This window comes from Oryctolagus cuniculus, chromosome 5 (genome assembly GCF_051225735.1).
Source record: "Oryctolagus cuniculus isolate XC-2025 breed Fujian yellow rabbit chromosome 5, ASM5122573v1, whole genome shotgun sequence".
Taxonomy (NCBI): Eukaryota; Metazoa; Chordata; class Mammalia; order Lagomorpha; family Leporidae; genus Oryctolagus; species Oryctolagus cuniculus.
In genome coordinates this window covers 83,604,459-83,621,340 of record NC_142871.1, presented here as the reverse complement: position 1 = coordinate 83,621,340, position 16,882 = coordinate 83,604,459, and the positions used below count along the sequence as shown (strand labels likewise).

Here is a 16,882-nt window from a genome sequence, read left to right as displayed (position 1 = left end):
AACATACCAGGGGATTCCAATTCAATCCCATCAGGGTGGCATGTACCAATGCCATCTCACTATTCCAAGTGATCAATTTCAGTTCACAATTGATCATAATGAAAGGACTAAGAGTCAAAGGGAGCACATAAACAAGTCTAGTACCTGCTAACACTAACCGATAGAATAAATAAAGGGGAGAGTGATCCAACATGGGAAGTGAGATACTCAGCAGACTCATAGAATGGCAGATGTCCTAAATAGCACTCCGGCCTCAGAATCAGCCCTAAAGGCATTCGGATCTGGCTGAAAAGCCCATGAGAGTATTTCAGGCATGGAAAGCCAAGACACTCTGGCAAAAGATCTCTGTGAGTGAGATCCCAGTGGAAAGAACAGGTCTTCAAAGAAGGAGGTACCTTTCTCTGAAGGGAGGAGAGAACCTCCACTTTGACTATGACCTTGTCTAAACAAGATAAGAGTCGGAGAACTCAGAGGGCTTCCATAGCCTTGGAAACTCATGACTGGAGCATAGGGAGATTATTGATGCCATATACAGGAGTGTCAATTGGTAAAGTCAACAACAGGAGTCACTGTGCACTTACTCCTCATGTAGGATCTCTGTCCTTAATGTGCTGTGTATTGAGATTTAATGCTATAAGGAGTACTCAAACAATATATTTCACTTTGTGTTTCTATGGGGGTGCAAACTGTTGAAATCTTTACTTAATGTATACTAAACTGATCCTCTTAAAAAAAAAAAAAAAAAAAAAAGAAAGAAAGAAAAGAAAAGAGATTCTCAACTCCCAACTTGACTCTCACTGGGATTAAACATGACAATAGGTCTGATCTGATTTCATCATCATTTAAAAAAAATCATCTATTATTTTTCACTTTATGTTTCTGTGTGGGAGCAAACTGTTGAAATCCTTACTTAATGTATACTAAGCTGATCTTCTGTATATTAAGATAATCGAAAATGAATCTTGATGTGAATGGAAGGGGAGAGGGAGTGGGAAAGGGGAGGGTAGTGGGTGGGAGGGACGGTATGGGGGGGAAGCCATTGTAATCCATAAATCGTACTTTGGAAATTTATATTCATTAAATAAAAGTTAAAAAAAAAAAGATAATGCCCAGTCTCCATGGAAGAGCCTTATTCAAATATACTTAGTTGATGTCTACTTTTGACTAACAGTAAGCTTTGAGACACTAAGAGACAAGAGAATAGTATAGAGTCACAGGAACAGGGAACAGTGAACACATGTCATTTATTAGAGAGCAGTGGTCCAATCAGAGTGGAAGCCTGACAGAGGAGGACTTTACATGTGCCACAGTGTGCAAGAAGAAGCCCCCACTGGTTTTTTAAAAGCAAAAATGAGCAAATTAGTACAGCATAAACTAATTCATGTTTCTAAAGGCCATAAATAGGAGACTGATTTATGTCAGAAAGTATCAAGATGCCTAAAACGGAGACAGTGAGGGAGTGGAAGGTTTTTAGGAAGAAAATGATGTAGACCTACCTGAAGGTATTCAAGAGGTGGTGCTAACTGTTCTGGCCCACAGAGATGACTGGGCTCCAAGGGAGTGGCCCAGGAAGTGCAGTTGGGACTCCACCAAGAATGAATGGAATTCAAAAGGACAGAACTGTCATTACTTGTTTCTCTCAAGCTGTACTTTTCATGATTTTCTTTATTTATGAAATGACTCACGTTTGGAAATCGACAATTACCTAAGGTTTTACCCACTGTGGAAAAATATGGCTCCTAAAAGAATTGGATACACTAGCATGGACTAGTTCCCCTCTAACAGTAGTTTCCCCTCACCAACACAATTCCCACCTGTTCCTCCTGTGGCTCCATTCCATTCCAGACATCACCATTTAGTGACATCTAATGGCCTCTAGCATGTGCATATTACCTTATTTCATTCATCTTTTTTCCACTCTGGGAACATCTCCTTGATTATTCTCAGTCACTGCCTTTTACATCATCCAATTACCCTTGTGCTATGCAACCAACCTACTCATCCTGAAGCTTAACAAACATCTGTTCCTTCTCTCTTCAACTCTGCTAGAATTCTTTTTGCAGCTAAAATCAGCCCTGAGTCATCAAAATGCCTCCAAGATACACTGATCTTGAAAAACATTAAAAAAAAGAAAGAAAAAAGAAAAACATCAAAATGTTTCAGTGCCAGCTATGCTCACAAGGCACACTCAATTTTGAGGTAGAAAATGAGAAACTGTTTTCACTGTATCTAGTATAACTGCTATACCTGATCCTCCACCCAAAAACAAACAAACAAAAAAAAAAACAAAAAAACTTGTATATGAGTTACTAACTTTATTCTCTTGAGCTACTGAAAGCACTCAAAATGCATAAGTGATTTATTTATATTCCTTATTTCCTACCAGCTTGTTCCTAAATGAAGACATTTAGAGACTGTTTCAAATTAATAACATATAATACTTTTAGCTAAATCTTTTAGATATTAAGAAGTAGCAAAGGTAAAAATAAGAGTATTTAATCCACAAAACAAACAAGTAGAATTGGTCCTTCTGAAGAGTGAAGATTAGGAGAAAAACAAATTTCAGAGTGGGACATTTAGGGAAAAGGAAGGAAAATATTTTATAACTATATAAGGCACTGTAATTAGAAACCTTTAGGTGTCTCAGATGTTCACAAGAATTCCCACTACAGGAACTCTCAGCTCTTGCTATTAACAAATAAATAAATGTAAACATTCAAGAATGATTAATTAAGTAGCAGAGGTGAGACTGTAACTTTCAGCTCCCTATACTCCCAGCTCTTTTTATGTAAACAATGCACAATGATTCTGTATTTTCATCTTTGTAGTAAAACCATATTCTTTGGTCAAGCCCCTTAGTTCAGTCATTGCCTTAACTACTAATACAGGGATAATTTTGGCCTACAATAGCAGCAAAATTCAGTTGAGTAGTTCATATGACTTGTTTAAGCCAAAAGCACAAACAACTACATTTTTAACTTTTAAAGTTAGTATGATAATCAAACAGAAGAATATTACAGCCAACATTTGTTAAACATTACATGCCAAGAACTGCTTTAATTCTCAAGAATCAACGAATCAACCTGCAAAGTATAGGTACTTTTTTTTTTTAAAAAAAGATTTATTTATTTTACTTGAAAGTCAGAGTTAAACAGAGAGAGAAAGAGGTCTTCCATCCACTGGTTCACTCCCCAATTGGCCACAACAGCCGGAGCTGCACCAATCTGATGCCAGGAATCAGGAGATTCTTCTGGGTCTCCCACATGGGTGCAGGGGCCCAAGTACTTGGGCCATCTTCTACTGCTTTCCCAGGCCACAGCAGAGAGCTGGACAGGAAGTGGAGCAGCCGGGTCTTGAACCGGTGCCCATATGGGATGCCGGCGCTTCAGGCCAGGGCATTAACCCGCTGCACCACAGCACTGGCCCCGAAAGTATAGGTACTTTAACATTCCAGTACAGGGAGACTAACTGCTATGGTTCCACTGCTGTAGTTACTGGGTACTACCTCCCATGGAGTGTTAATTCTGTGCATACTATTTTGAAGTAGCTATACTTATGTTGTATTATCACATATAGCAAATGATTATAGCAATTTAATTTAAATGAATAAATTATCCCATTTTTCTTTTTGATATTAGAAAGTAACCAAATATGGACAAGAAAAAGGATGATTTTCCCAATGAGATATCAGTGTGGTTGGAACATTGCATGGTAAATTTTTTTTAACTTTTATTTAATAAATATAAATTTCCAAAGTACAACTTTTGAATTATAGAGGCTTTTTTCCCCCATAACCTCCCTTCCAACTGTAAGCATCCCATCTCCCACTTCTTCCTCCATTCATGGTAAATTTTTTAAAAATTACTATAGATTAGAGATATAGTAAAATTAAATATTCTTTCAGTATATTACTCCTTTCTCAATGTTGCAGTCACCTCTGTTCCCCCCTCCATTTAATTTAGGCAAATTTCCCATGAATAGCTACTTTTATTAGTAAAAACAGAAGTCAAATATAATTCTAAAACATATTTCTACTGATTCTAAGAATATCTACTGAGAAATTATGGATGGTCAAACAACTTAAAATATTTTTATGTTTGTCCACAAATATACACTTTTTTAAGTGTTATACACACACACACACACACAGAGGTACTTCAAAAATTAATGGGAAACTGGCGAGGGGTAAATTTATTTTGGTACAAAAAAAAAAATCAAGGAGTAGGTGTTGTGGCAGAACAATTAGGATACCACTTAGGACACTCGCATCCCATATTAAAGGGCTTGGTTAAAGTCCTGGCTCTTCCACTTCCACTCCAGCTTTGTGTTAAGGCATACTCTGGAACGCAGCAACAGAGGGTGACGGCTCAAGTACTTAGTTCCCTGCTATTCACGGTGGAGTCCCAGATGGAGTTCTGGGCCCTGACTTTGGCCTGGCCCAGTCCTAGGTTATTGTAAAACAGCAGATGGAAGATCTCTCTCTCTCTCTCTCTCTCTCTCTCTCTCTCTTATTCTATCTTCTAAGTAAATGAAAATAAATATTTTTTAAAAATAATAAGTCAAAAATAATTTGTAGCATTTTTCTATTAAGTGTTTAGCTCAAGAGAGATTTGAAAGTCATTGGAATTTCAAGGTAAAAAAATCCTAACTTTCTTAATTGGAAAACAATTTGAGGGCTATATTTAAAATGTTCTCAGAATGTATTCATAAAATCTACATTTTAAATAAAGTTGCTGATGTTAATAATTTACAGCCACAATCTTAAATTATAAAATAGAAATTAATTTATGTTACCACAAAGATATCCCAATTCAAGATGTAACAGATTAGAAAATAAGGCATTAAGGCAATAAATATGTATGTAATTAGAACCAGAATCTTTAAATAGCTTGGTGAACTTCAAGGTAAATACTTAATGGTAAAATAAACCTTGGCTTTCCAGGCATTCTTCAATACTGTTAACAAATATATATTCATTGCTTTATGTGCCAGTAATTAGACTAAACTGTGAGGAAGTAGATGTGAACAATCTAAATAGCTCAGCCTTCACGGAGCTTATAGCCTTGTTGATAAATTATGTAAGAAAACAAAGATAAGAATACTGAGATTGACACTCATGCGATTAAAGGCCTTAATTCTACTCTGTTTTGCTAACAATGCTACAGAAAGCATCCAGGAGAAGAACCACCATTATAGTGTTATCTTTTATATTTATTTGAGAGACAGAGACAGAGAGAGAGCTTTCACCCGCTGGTTTTTCCCTAAATGACAAACAGCCAGACTAAAGGCAGGAGCTGGAAACTCAATTCAGGTCTTCCACAAGAGTGGCAGGAACCCAAATACTTGAGTCATCACTGATGCATTAGCAGGGAGCTGGAGTCAGGAGCTGCATTTGGGAACCGTCCCAAGCACTCAAACATGGGACATGGGTATCACTGGCATCATAACCACTACGCCAAACACCTGCCTTACACTATATCTTTTAGAATTCTGATCTGCAATCATTACACAACTTGTTAGTAAATGATGCATACTTTTAAAGTTACAATGTGGGCTCATTTGTGACCCTGAGCACTCTGTCAGCAACTGTGCAGGATAAGAAGTTGTCATCAAGTATAGCTGATTTCATTGCTTTCCCTCAAGTTCTCACGCATCCTCAGTTTTGTTGTAGCTTTTTCTTTTATTTTTTCTAATTTTTTCATCTACAGGAGATCTTATCCATCCATCCTGCCTGCCTTTCTCTTTCTCTCTCCCTCCTTTCCTCCCTCCTCTGTCACCTTCTCTTTCTAGATTTATTTATTTATTTGAAAGATAGAGTTCCAGAGGGAGAGGGAGAGACAGAGAGATCTTCTACTCACTGGTTTACTTCCCAGGTGGCTGCAATAGCCAGAGCTGGGCCAGGAGGAAGCCAGGTGCCTGAAACTCCATCAGGTCTCCCATGTGGCAGGTGCCCAAATGCTTGGGCTATCTTCTACTGCCTTCTCAGGTGCACTGGCAGGGAGCTGGATCAAGAGTGCAGTAGCTGGGATTTGAACCAGCACCCATATGAGATGCCAGCGCAGGCAGCAGTTTAATCCACTGCGCTACAATGCCAGCCCCTTACTTTTATTTTTTGTATCCTCATCATACAAGAATCACTTGGGAGACAGAGTAGCCATGGAAGGCTACCTTCTGTCACTGAGAATAAAGATTTTTAATCAAACAGTTTCACATGGCTTCAAAAAACATCTTAATTCATTTCTCATTTATGTCTCTCCATACTTTCCTCTTCCCAGGAACTATGACCTCTCATCCTTTTCTTCCCCTTCAAAGCCACACTGAGGGCTATCATCAATTCAGGAGCAGGTGAGCTTTCTCACCATCATGCATATCACACATCAGTGAGGCATTCCCTTGCCAAAAGCATGTGGCCACATAAGCTGGACAGTGGACTGTCTGAAGCAGTGTTTGCCAAACTGTGAACCACAATCCGTTTTCAATAGGAAAATTAATTTAGTGGGTTGAGATCAGCATTTAAAAACCAAATCAATAGAAAAACAACAGAATGGTATCACACTGTTTTGAAACTTCAGTTTATGCTGCATAAGTATAAATAAATATACATAAGTGTATGTGTAACAGATCCTGATGGAAATATATTCTAACATTTCTGCAGGTTATGGATTGAATGGGTTGAAAGTGTCCCCCAAAGGTCCACATGCTGGAAGCTTGGGTCCATTGTGGCAGGCCTGGCACCCCTAAACAATGGGGCCTAATGGACAGGGTTAGACCAGTGGGGATGCTGCTCTCAGGACATCTGTTCTCACGGGATCTAGTTGATTCCTGCATGAGACAGTTGTTTCAGAAAGAGTAAGTGTTTGTGGCCCCTGAATCTCTCAGGAAGCCTGTCTCACCCTGTGATCCCCTTCCACAGGTGTTCCCACCACTGTCATGCCACCTGCCATAAAGCCCAGCAGAGGCTAAACAGATGGGGCTGCCTGATCTTATACTTCCAGCATCCGAAACAATGAGCTAAATAAACTTCCGTTATTTTATAAAGTACCCAGACTCAAGTATTTTGTTATAGCAAGAAAAAACAGATTAAGACAGGGCCAAAAAATTTGGAAGTTGCCAAATTAAACATTAATTTCCACAGATTTAAAATATTAAATATTGTCCTTCAGTAAAAATAGCATCGATCAGGGGCTGGTGCTGTGGCATAGTGGGTAGAACTGCTGCCTGCAGTGCCGGCATCCTGTATGAGCTGCAATTCAGGTACCAGCTGCTCCACTTCCAATCCAGCTCTCTGCTATGGCCTGAGAAAGCAGTGGAGAATGGCCCAAGTCCTGCCCCTGCACCAGTGTGGGAGACCTGGAAGAAGCTCCTGGCTCCTGGCTTCAGATCGGCGCAATTCCAATGGCTGTAGCCATCTGGGGAGTGAACCAGCAGATGGAAGACTTTCTCTCTCTCTGCCTCTGCCTCTCTGTAACTCTGCCTTTCAAATAAATAAATAAATAAATAAATATTTTCTTAAAAAATAGCATTGATCTAACAAGTCAAATATTTCCTAAAAGACTGTTAGTCAGCAAATAAACCCAATAATTGCTATCAGTTTTCCTAGTTCAGTTTTTCGTAATAGAAATGTTCCCCCCAAAATACCTTTATATTTAATTTACCCTAAAAATGAAAACTGACTTGTTAACCACCTCAAAACTATTTTTAAAATAACACATAATCCGAGCGCAAAATACTTTAAAGGAAATATATTCTACCTTTTTATGTAAAAAAATTTTTTTAGAAAATTTATTTGAGAGGGAGAGGAAGACAGGGAGGGCAGGGAGAGAGAAGAGGAAGACTGGGAGGGAGTGGCGAGGAGGAGAGGAATAGGGAGGAGGAGAGGCAGAGGGAATGGGGGAGGGAGAGAAAAGAGAGACTAGAAAGAAAGAAAGCGTACTCCCATCTGCTGGTATACTCCTGAAATGCCCACAATGGCCAAGGCTGGATCCGAGTTAAAGCTAGGAGCCAGGTCTCCCACATAGGTATCAGGAACCCAAGTACTTGAGTCATCACCACTTCCTCTCAGGGTCTGCATTAGCAGCAAGCTGGAGGCAAGAGCTGAAGCCAGAAATCGAATCCAAGCGTTTCACAGGCATCTTAATGGTGTCTTAAATGCTAGGCTAAATGTCTGCTCCTCTACTTTCAAACAGGGAAAAAATGTCTGAGGAAATGGTTTCATGGATTTTCAAGTGACTTCAAAAATGAAGAGATAAATATTTCTTTGCATCTATTACATATGCACATGAATACCAATACCAATCTTATATTTCCTTAGCCATAAACAGATTTTTTAGAATTCAAGCTCAGAAAGCTTAGAGGGTGTGACTGTGACTAATGGCACCCAGTCACTCAGCACAGAGGGGACGAGGCTCGGAGGCAGGGAGTAACCTAGCTGTACTGACTACAAAATGACTGCCTCAGAAAGAGTAGTCCCAAATAACAGTCATAGTCCTTACTTTTCACATATGCTTGCTGAATGGAATTCATCTCTAAACTACAGAAGACATTTGATAGTCTCTGCAGTGTCAGAGTGGAAACGTCTGAGTCAGCGTCACAGTCTCGCACACTTCTTGGGCTGTCAGAACTGTAAGAGGCAACTAACATCAAGCTGTGCATGGACGCACAGCCCTTGGCCTCGAGTCTTTCCATAACAACCCTTCGGTTGATTAAAAGTGATGCTGACATGCTTCAATCCTTCTTGGTTTTACAGCCTCTGGCTGCTACATGGGGCCTCTAGGACTGGAAACCCATGAGAATTAGCATTCAGATTTTTAGTAGGCTGTGAAACACTCCAGAAAACACCATAGAATAATAGGTATAAAATGTAGACTATTACTTGTATCTACAAAAACCAGGTGTGAATAACATACCCATGCATGCTTGTACAATTCAGATAAGGATATTTTGCGAAGATATATATGACTATACAAACCTCATATAAGGGACTTTTTAAAAAACTCTGATAGCTTCACTGTAGATAAACAGGAATAAACCACAATTGTATTTTAACCAAAACTTTCCTTTTTTAATTTCAAAGCCTAAATATGAAGGTACAATAAACCAGATCTCTTACTTAATAAAACCTCAATTTGCACAGAGCCCAGAACATTTAAAAATTTAATTTTAATATGGTTGAAAGAAGTCAATCTTGGATAAAGGTGAAATCTATTTCATTAACTTTATGAAACAATTACTGTGGTTATGTGACACAATTCCTATCTTACTCTGTATTATAATTCACTATAAAATGATCAGTGCTTTCTTTACTGTATTTTAAGGCAAAACAATCATGAATGTTTAAAATCAAGATTTTCCAATGACAAATTTCCTCAAAAGCAATTTTTATGTATTCAACATTTCTGGCTAATAAAACTTGAGAAAATACTTTATTCAATTTTTAGAGTTTATAATTTGGGATCCTTACCTGCACTTCAGTGGAGTTCATGAAAGCTATGAAATTATAAGGAAAAGTGCATGTGTGTTCGTAAACTTTTCTAGGGAAAGGGCTCACAGTTCTCCTAGGATCCTAAAATTGGTCAATCATCTCAAAACAGAGTCACTGTCTTGGGTGAAAGTCATATCTAAAGAGACCAATGGGGCCAGTGTTGTGACATAGCATGTTATGCTGCTGCATAATTGTATGGTATTCCCATATGGATGACAGTTCAAGTCCTGGCTACTCCACTTCTGATCCAGTTCTCTGCTATTGCACATGGGAAAGCCATGGAAAATGGCCCAAGTACTTGGGCCCCTGTAGCCATATGGAAGACCTAGATGGAATTTCAGGCTCCTGGCTTTGGCCTGGCCCAGTCCTGCCATTTGGGGAGTGAACTAGCAGATGGAAGACACTTTTTCTCTCTCTTTTCTCTCTAACACTGCCTTTTAAATAAACAAGTACATCTTTAAAATAAATACATAAATAAATAGATTGAGTTTATTTGAAAAAGAAACTTCCCAGTGGCTTCATAGTAAATGTTAAGAGATAAAAAGTTGAGGCTGGCGCTGTGATGCAGTGGGATAAAGCCCTGGCCTGAAGTGCTGGCATCCCATATGGGTGCCAGTTCTAGTCCTGGCTGCTCCACTTTCAATCCAGCTCTCTGCTACGGCCTGGGAAGGCAGTAGAAGATGGTCCAAATCCTTGGGCCCCTGCACCCATGTGGGAGACCCGGAGGAAGGCTCCTGGCTCCTGACTTCAGATCATCTCAGCTCCAGCCGTTGCAGCCATTTGGGGAGTGAACCAGCAGGTGGAAGACTTTCTCTCTCTCTCTCTCTTTCTCTCTCTCTCTCTCTCTGTAACTCATCTTTCAAATAAATAAAATTTTTAAAAAAAAGTTGAAGTAACTGTCCCTAACAATAATGAAAGCTATTAACTAACACAAAGATGGGCCAGTTTAAGACTATGCTTTAGTCCCAGGTTTATACATACTTAGGTCCTTACTTAGGGGCTGGGGCTGGGTAGAAAACTGAAACCAAAAGATGAGTGAATAATGGAAGAGAGTACGTGTTGTGTGTTCAACTCTAAGAACTGTGGTAATGTCCTATGTTAGAGACTACTAGTGCAGCTATCTGCTGGCATGCCACAGAGAATTTCTGAACTCAGTCATCATTTGTTCAAATATCTATTATCTTCTTTGTGTTTTTCTTTTTCTCTTTCCTTCCTTTATAAAATGGAAGCCCTTCTCAGAAATACAATTGTAAAATATCTCTTAGCTAACAGAGCCTCTAATAGCAAGCCACTCGCAGTGGAGAACTTATTAAGTCCTATAATGTTAATAAATGGGAATCAAGTGAACAATTTCATAAACTGATTTATTTTTAAAAATCAGCTACCAATATGTTCTTAATAAAAGCAAAGCAGTGTCTGCTTTTTAAAGTTTATATCTGATATCTATGACACAGAATATATTACCATTATATTTAGTTTACTAGAAAAATGAACATAATAACTACTGGAAATTCATGCTCACAAGAAGTCAGGTACAAGGCAAGGCAGCAAATGAACCTTGAATTTCTAGCTTGATCTCAAGCATTTAAACTATGCTTTGTATTGTTTTATTTTTACTGTTCTCCAATTAACTTATAAGTATTCTAGTTAGGAAGGAATTTAATTAAGGCGAGCCATAGGAATTATAAAAGAACTTCAACAATTAATAAGGATAAGAAATCTTTCCATATGGACTAAGGGAGACCTTTCCCATAGCAACATCAAAGGAAAATAATGTATTTCTTTTCTACAGAGTTGATTAGCTAGGCATAAAGGGCTGACAAAGGATTGACCTCTGTCACTGCGCTTGTTAGGAAAGGCCCACATAAAGAAAATATTATGTTAATGAATCAGGTAAGCGACAGAAGAATTACTCTCATACACACACTGAGATTATGCTTTTGAGACACCATGTAATTTACATTCACATACTTAAAAAATAAATCTATCCTCCCTAAATATATCAGATAGGCTCCTCTCTTTTTACTTATTTCAGTTCTAATAAGGAGAAACAGGATTTTCCAAATCATTGGAGAGAAAAAAATTGGACTGTCAGAAATGTTCCTGCTGAAACCCATTAGGATTCCTGGTATGCTGCTAAATTCAGTAAACGGGATAGGGAGGGAGGTTCACGGAGAGACTCTTGCCAACCCTACTTGTGTTCCAGGGATATTAAAAATGGAAGGGAGAAAATGAATGCTTATCATTACTAAAGAAACTAGAAGAGTTCAAAAGGAGTCACATTTTAAGGCACTAATGATAAGATTCTTTAGAGTGTCTAGGTTTATGTTAAGTTAGTGGAAGTATTTAAAGTACGAGTGCAACAGTAACTAAAATATAAGATTTCTCATTCAAAAGTGTTGCTGTTGAGCATCCTCAGTATTAAATAATCTTAATGTTCTATTCAGGTTCAGCCTACTCTGAATCACCTTTATTTCTCAAATTTTAAAAATACGTCATATATGCAGGTAGAAAGGATTTTAAATTCATAGCCTTCAAATGAATAAGAAGGAAAAAGTTAATAGAGCCAAGAAACAAATATAAAGAAAAAAGTCAGAAACTAAACAACAAAAAACTCCTACAAAACAAATTTTGGACACCTTCCAGAAAACATTAATTGGAAGTTAAAAAAACTAAGAAAAGGGATGATCTCAAATCTGCCCTTTTAATAACAGCCTTGAATGTTAATGAAAGGCATCTACATAAGAAAGAAATTAGATGACATGATCATATATGCATAAAATCCTGTGAAATTTATTTTAAGAACTACAATTAACAATTGGATAGAATAAAGTTGTAGGATTTAAAGTCAAGATATACAAGAATCAACTGCTTTACACACTAGCTTTGAACAATCAAAAAAAAGTTTATAAACAAAAAATGCTTCTATAATAGCATTAAAAATATGCTACATATACAGATAAATGTTTTAAAAATGTATAAGACCAATACACTGAAAACAACAAAACACTGCTGAAAGACATTAAAAACTCAAATAAATGAAGAGAGATGTGGTCTTCATGAATATGAAGATTCAATACTGTTATGATTTCAGTTCTCCTCAAATTAATTTATAGATTTAAAACAATCTCAACCAAAATCCCAACAGACACTTACATAGAAATTGACAAGATGATTCTAGAAATTCATATAGAAATGAAAGGAACCTAGATTGGTAAAAGCAACTTAAGAAAAAAAAATGGAAAACTGAAACTACTTGACTTCATGATGTATTATAAAGCCACAGTAATCAATCTAGTGTGGTACTGGTAGAAGGACAGAACAGAGATTTGTGGAATAGTGGAATTTACCCAAGAAAAATAGAGAACAGTTTTCAGCTCAAAAGAAGGTATATGTCCATACAAAGACTTACATACAAATGTTCATAGCAACTCTATTTAGATAGTACCAAACTGTAAACAACCCAAATATCTATCAACAGATGAAAGGAAAAATAAATCGTGCAATAGGACATATAATAGAACACTACTAAGGAAAGAAAAACAATAGCCTATTGATAAGTGTAAGAACATGATGGCTTTAAAATACTTATGTTGAATGAAAGAAGGCAGAAAGACAGAGACAGAGAGATGACAGAGAGAAAATATATACGATTTTATTTATATAAAGTATAAAAAATTTCAAATTAATCTATAATGACATAAAACAGATTAATGGTTGCCTGGGGACAACAAGGGAAAAATAAGGGCAGAAGAAAAAAATTTCAAAGGGGCCCAGGCAACTTTGGGGTGTACATATACTCATTATCTTGTTTGTGGTGATGATTCCAAAACTAGGCATGACAAAATTTATCAAAGCTGTGTACAGTTTACTGGATGTCAATTATACCTCGATAAAGCTATTAGAATTTTTTTAAAGACTAAAGGGATGATCTGAAAGATTAATCTGAATAGTTTTAAATGTTTTCTTTCAAATTATCATTGAATTGTTTTGGTCAAAGTCAACTCCACATTGGGCAAGAATATTCAAATAATTTCTTTGAAAATCTGAATGACTTCTTTAGTACAAATATGCAAAGGTCAATAAAATTATTACTTCACATTTACAATTTTTGTATGTTGATGGTTATTAGTAAGTTTTTGGTGGGTTCAAAAGACAAATGAAAATAAGAAAAGCATGGTAAAAAGATACCTTAATTTGTGCAAAGGGTCTTTCATAACCTCCAACATACAGAAGGCCAACATTCTGAGGAAGTAACCTAAAAAGAAAGAAAAAGTATTATTTAAAAAATACTCCTCTTCTTCCTCAAATGTAAGATTGCATAAATTAGCAAGATTTCTACAGAATTACTATGAGAAATTAATATCTTAGCCTTTGTGCTGCAGGATAATAAGCAGCAAAGGAATCACTTTATATATCAGAAAACAATGGGTAAAATGTTGAGAATGAAAAATTTAGATATAGGACACTCTCATGTTAGTAATTCAAACAAAATTACTAAAGAGTCTCTGGAAAAGAACGAAAAGAAGTAATACATCCAAGGGGTCTTCAAAACGCACAAAGAAAATACATTTATGAAAACTCTAAGAATTTCAAAAATTGTTTATACCAACATAAACTTATCTTTTAATCTCATCTGTCACATACTTTCTGAAGTACTCTCATATATACAAAAACTTATAAAGATGCAAGTCAAAATGTAGTAAGAAAAACTGACACAACATAGCACAATATAGCTTCTGATAAATGATACTATACAGGTTTCTGCCTCAGGAAAGTAGTGGAGTAAGAGGTACGTGGTGCAGCAGGATATGGTAAAGTGTGAGTAGGTGAGATTTATTCTTAAAGGGTAGGTGAAACAAAGAGAGAAATATACAGAAAGTTCTGAGAATACAGAGGATTTCACATGAAGAGTAGTTAAGTGTGGCTGGAGTTAGGAATAATTTAGAGATCAGAATCCTAAGGAAGTTTGGAACAGTTCATGAAGAATTTCAAATTCCATAAACTTTATTTTATAAGCAATCTGGAGTTAGATTTTTTTCAAGAGGTGTATTTATTTCTCAGGATTAGGGTTTAGCCTAGCAGTTAAGATAACCACATCCCATACTGCAGTGCCTGGATTCAATACTCAGCACTGGCTCCTGACTCCACCTGCCTGCTAATGCAGACATGGTAAGGTGACAGACATGGCTCAAGTAACTGGTTTCCAGCCATCCACATGGAGACCTGGACACAATTCTGGGTTCACAGCTTTGGTCCAGCCTAGATCAAGTCACTGAGGGGCTTTGATGAGTGATTTAGCAAATGGGACCTCTGTGTCTTGCTGTCTCTCTGTGATTCTGTATCTCAAATACAATTTTTTTAAAGATTTATTTATTTATTTGAAAGCAGAGTTACACAGAGAAGGAGGGGCAGAGAGAAAGAGAGATATCTTCCATCCGCTGGTTCACTCCAATTGGCCTCAACAGCCGGAGTTGTGCCGATCTGAAGCCAGGAGCCAGGAGCTTCTTCCAGGTCTCCCATGTGGGTGCAGGGGCCCAAGGACTTGGGCCATCTTCTACTGCTTTCCCAGGCCATAGCAGAGAGCTGGATCAAAAGAGGAGCAGGTGGGACTAGAACCGGCTCCCATATGGGATGCTGGCGCTTCAGGCCAGGGCGTCAATCCGCTGTGCCACAGCGCCGGTCCCTCAAATACAATTTTTTTAAAAAACATGCATTTATTTTTTATAAATGTGCATAGAAATTAAAATAAAACCACACAGAGGGCATAACATTTTAAAAATAATGGTTACCTTTTCTACATCAACCCTTCTTCCTTCCTATTCCCACTTCTTACAGGTCCAACATTTTTTAAAAAAAATTTTTAATATTTTATTTAGGGGCCAGCCAATGGTATAGAAATGTCACACCTCTGGCTGCAGTGCTAGCATCCCATATGGGCGCCGGCTCAAGTCCTGGCTGCTCCACTTCCAATCCAGCTCTCTGCTATTATGCCTGGGAAAGCAGTAGAGGAAGGTCCAAGTGCTTGGGTCCCTCTATCCACAAGAGAGACCTGGAAGAAGCTCCAGGCCTCTGGCTTCAGATTGGCCCAGCTCTGGCTGTTATGGCCATTTGGTGAGTGAACCAGCAGATAGAAGATCTCTCTTTTTCTCTGTCTGTATCTCAGCCTTTCAAATGTAAATAAATCTTTTAAAATTTTTTATTTATCTGGGGGAGAAAGGGAGGGAGAGACAGTTCCCCATGCACTGGTTTACTCCCCATCAGCAGCACCAGGAATCAAACTCAAGCACTTTGATGTGAAATGCAGGCATATTAACCACCATGTCAAATGCCTGCCACCCCCCCCCCAATCATTCTTGACTGCACTGAAACACAGTGAATGAGGAAACACTATTATTAGAACTGTACTTGCAGATTGTACAGAAAGGAACTGGTAGGGGTGCAGGATATGGGAAAGACAAATATCCCTGTTGTCTAATTAAGTTAAATGTAGGCATGAGAATACTTCAAAATAATTAATGGAAAATTGAATTAAAAAATAAGTTTATTTTAGTGCAAAAATATCTTTGCACATGTGGAGACCTTCAAAAAATTCATGAAAAATGCATCATGAAAAAACTAGGCATGGATTTCAACCCAGATGTCCATCAACTGAGGTATATAAACATGATGGAATATTACTCAGCCATTAAAAAGAATGAAATCCTGTCATGGATGCAAGTGGAGATCATTCTACTTAGTGAAATAATAAGCCAGACCAAAAAAAGAAAAATTCATGTTTTCTCTGTTTTGTGGTAGCTAATATAAAGAGTACAAAAATAAAAAACCTGAATGTATGAGTGAAGTTCATGTCTTATGATTTGATTATTGTTTATAGCCTTGTCTATATTCCTGTGGAACACTGATCTTTCTACTTTTCACTTGTTAAACACCAAATTTAGTGGAACATTAAGCCTGTGCTTATAAAGTAAATTGAAACTATGTTATTCCAAAATTTAAAAAAAAGGGGGGAGGTACGGAACTACTGTTATTTATTTATTTATTTATTTCACAGATAGAGTTAGTGAGAGAGAGAGAGACAGAGAGAGAGGTCTTCCTTCCGTTGGTTCAACCCCCAAATGGCCACTACAGTAGGTGCTGCACTGATCCAAAGCCAGGAGCCAGGTGTTTCTTCCTGTTCTCCCATGCAAGTGCAGGGGCCCAAGCACTCAGGCCATCCTCCACTGCCCTCCTGGGCCACAACAGAGAGCTGGACTGGAAGAGGAGCAACTGGGATTAGAACTCGGTGTCCATATGGGATGCCGGCACCGTAGGTGGAGGATTAACTAAGTGAGCCACAGCGCCGGCCCGGGAACTACTGTTATGTTCTTAGAATTCTACCTTTGAAATCTGTTGTCCTCT

At 37.8% G+C, this 16,882-nt stretch overlaps 1 protein-coding gene across 1 annotated transcript in view; it reads right to left on the bottom strand.

Annotated features, from left to right (window-relative positions):
* RNGTT (RNA guanylyltransferase and 5'-phosphatase) overlaps positions 1–16,882 on the bottom strand; it is a 326,422-nt gene that overhangs the window by 53,326 nt on the left and 256,214 nt on the right. Inside the window, exon 14 of the mRNA XM_002714574.6 lies at positions 13,673–13,739. Coding sequence (XP_002714620.1) covers positions 13,673–13,739 — 67 coding nt within the window. The remainder of the gene's footprint in view (positions 1–13,672; positions 13,740–16,882) is intronic.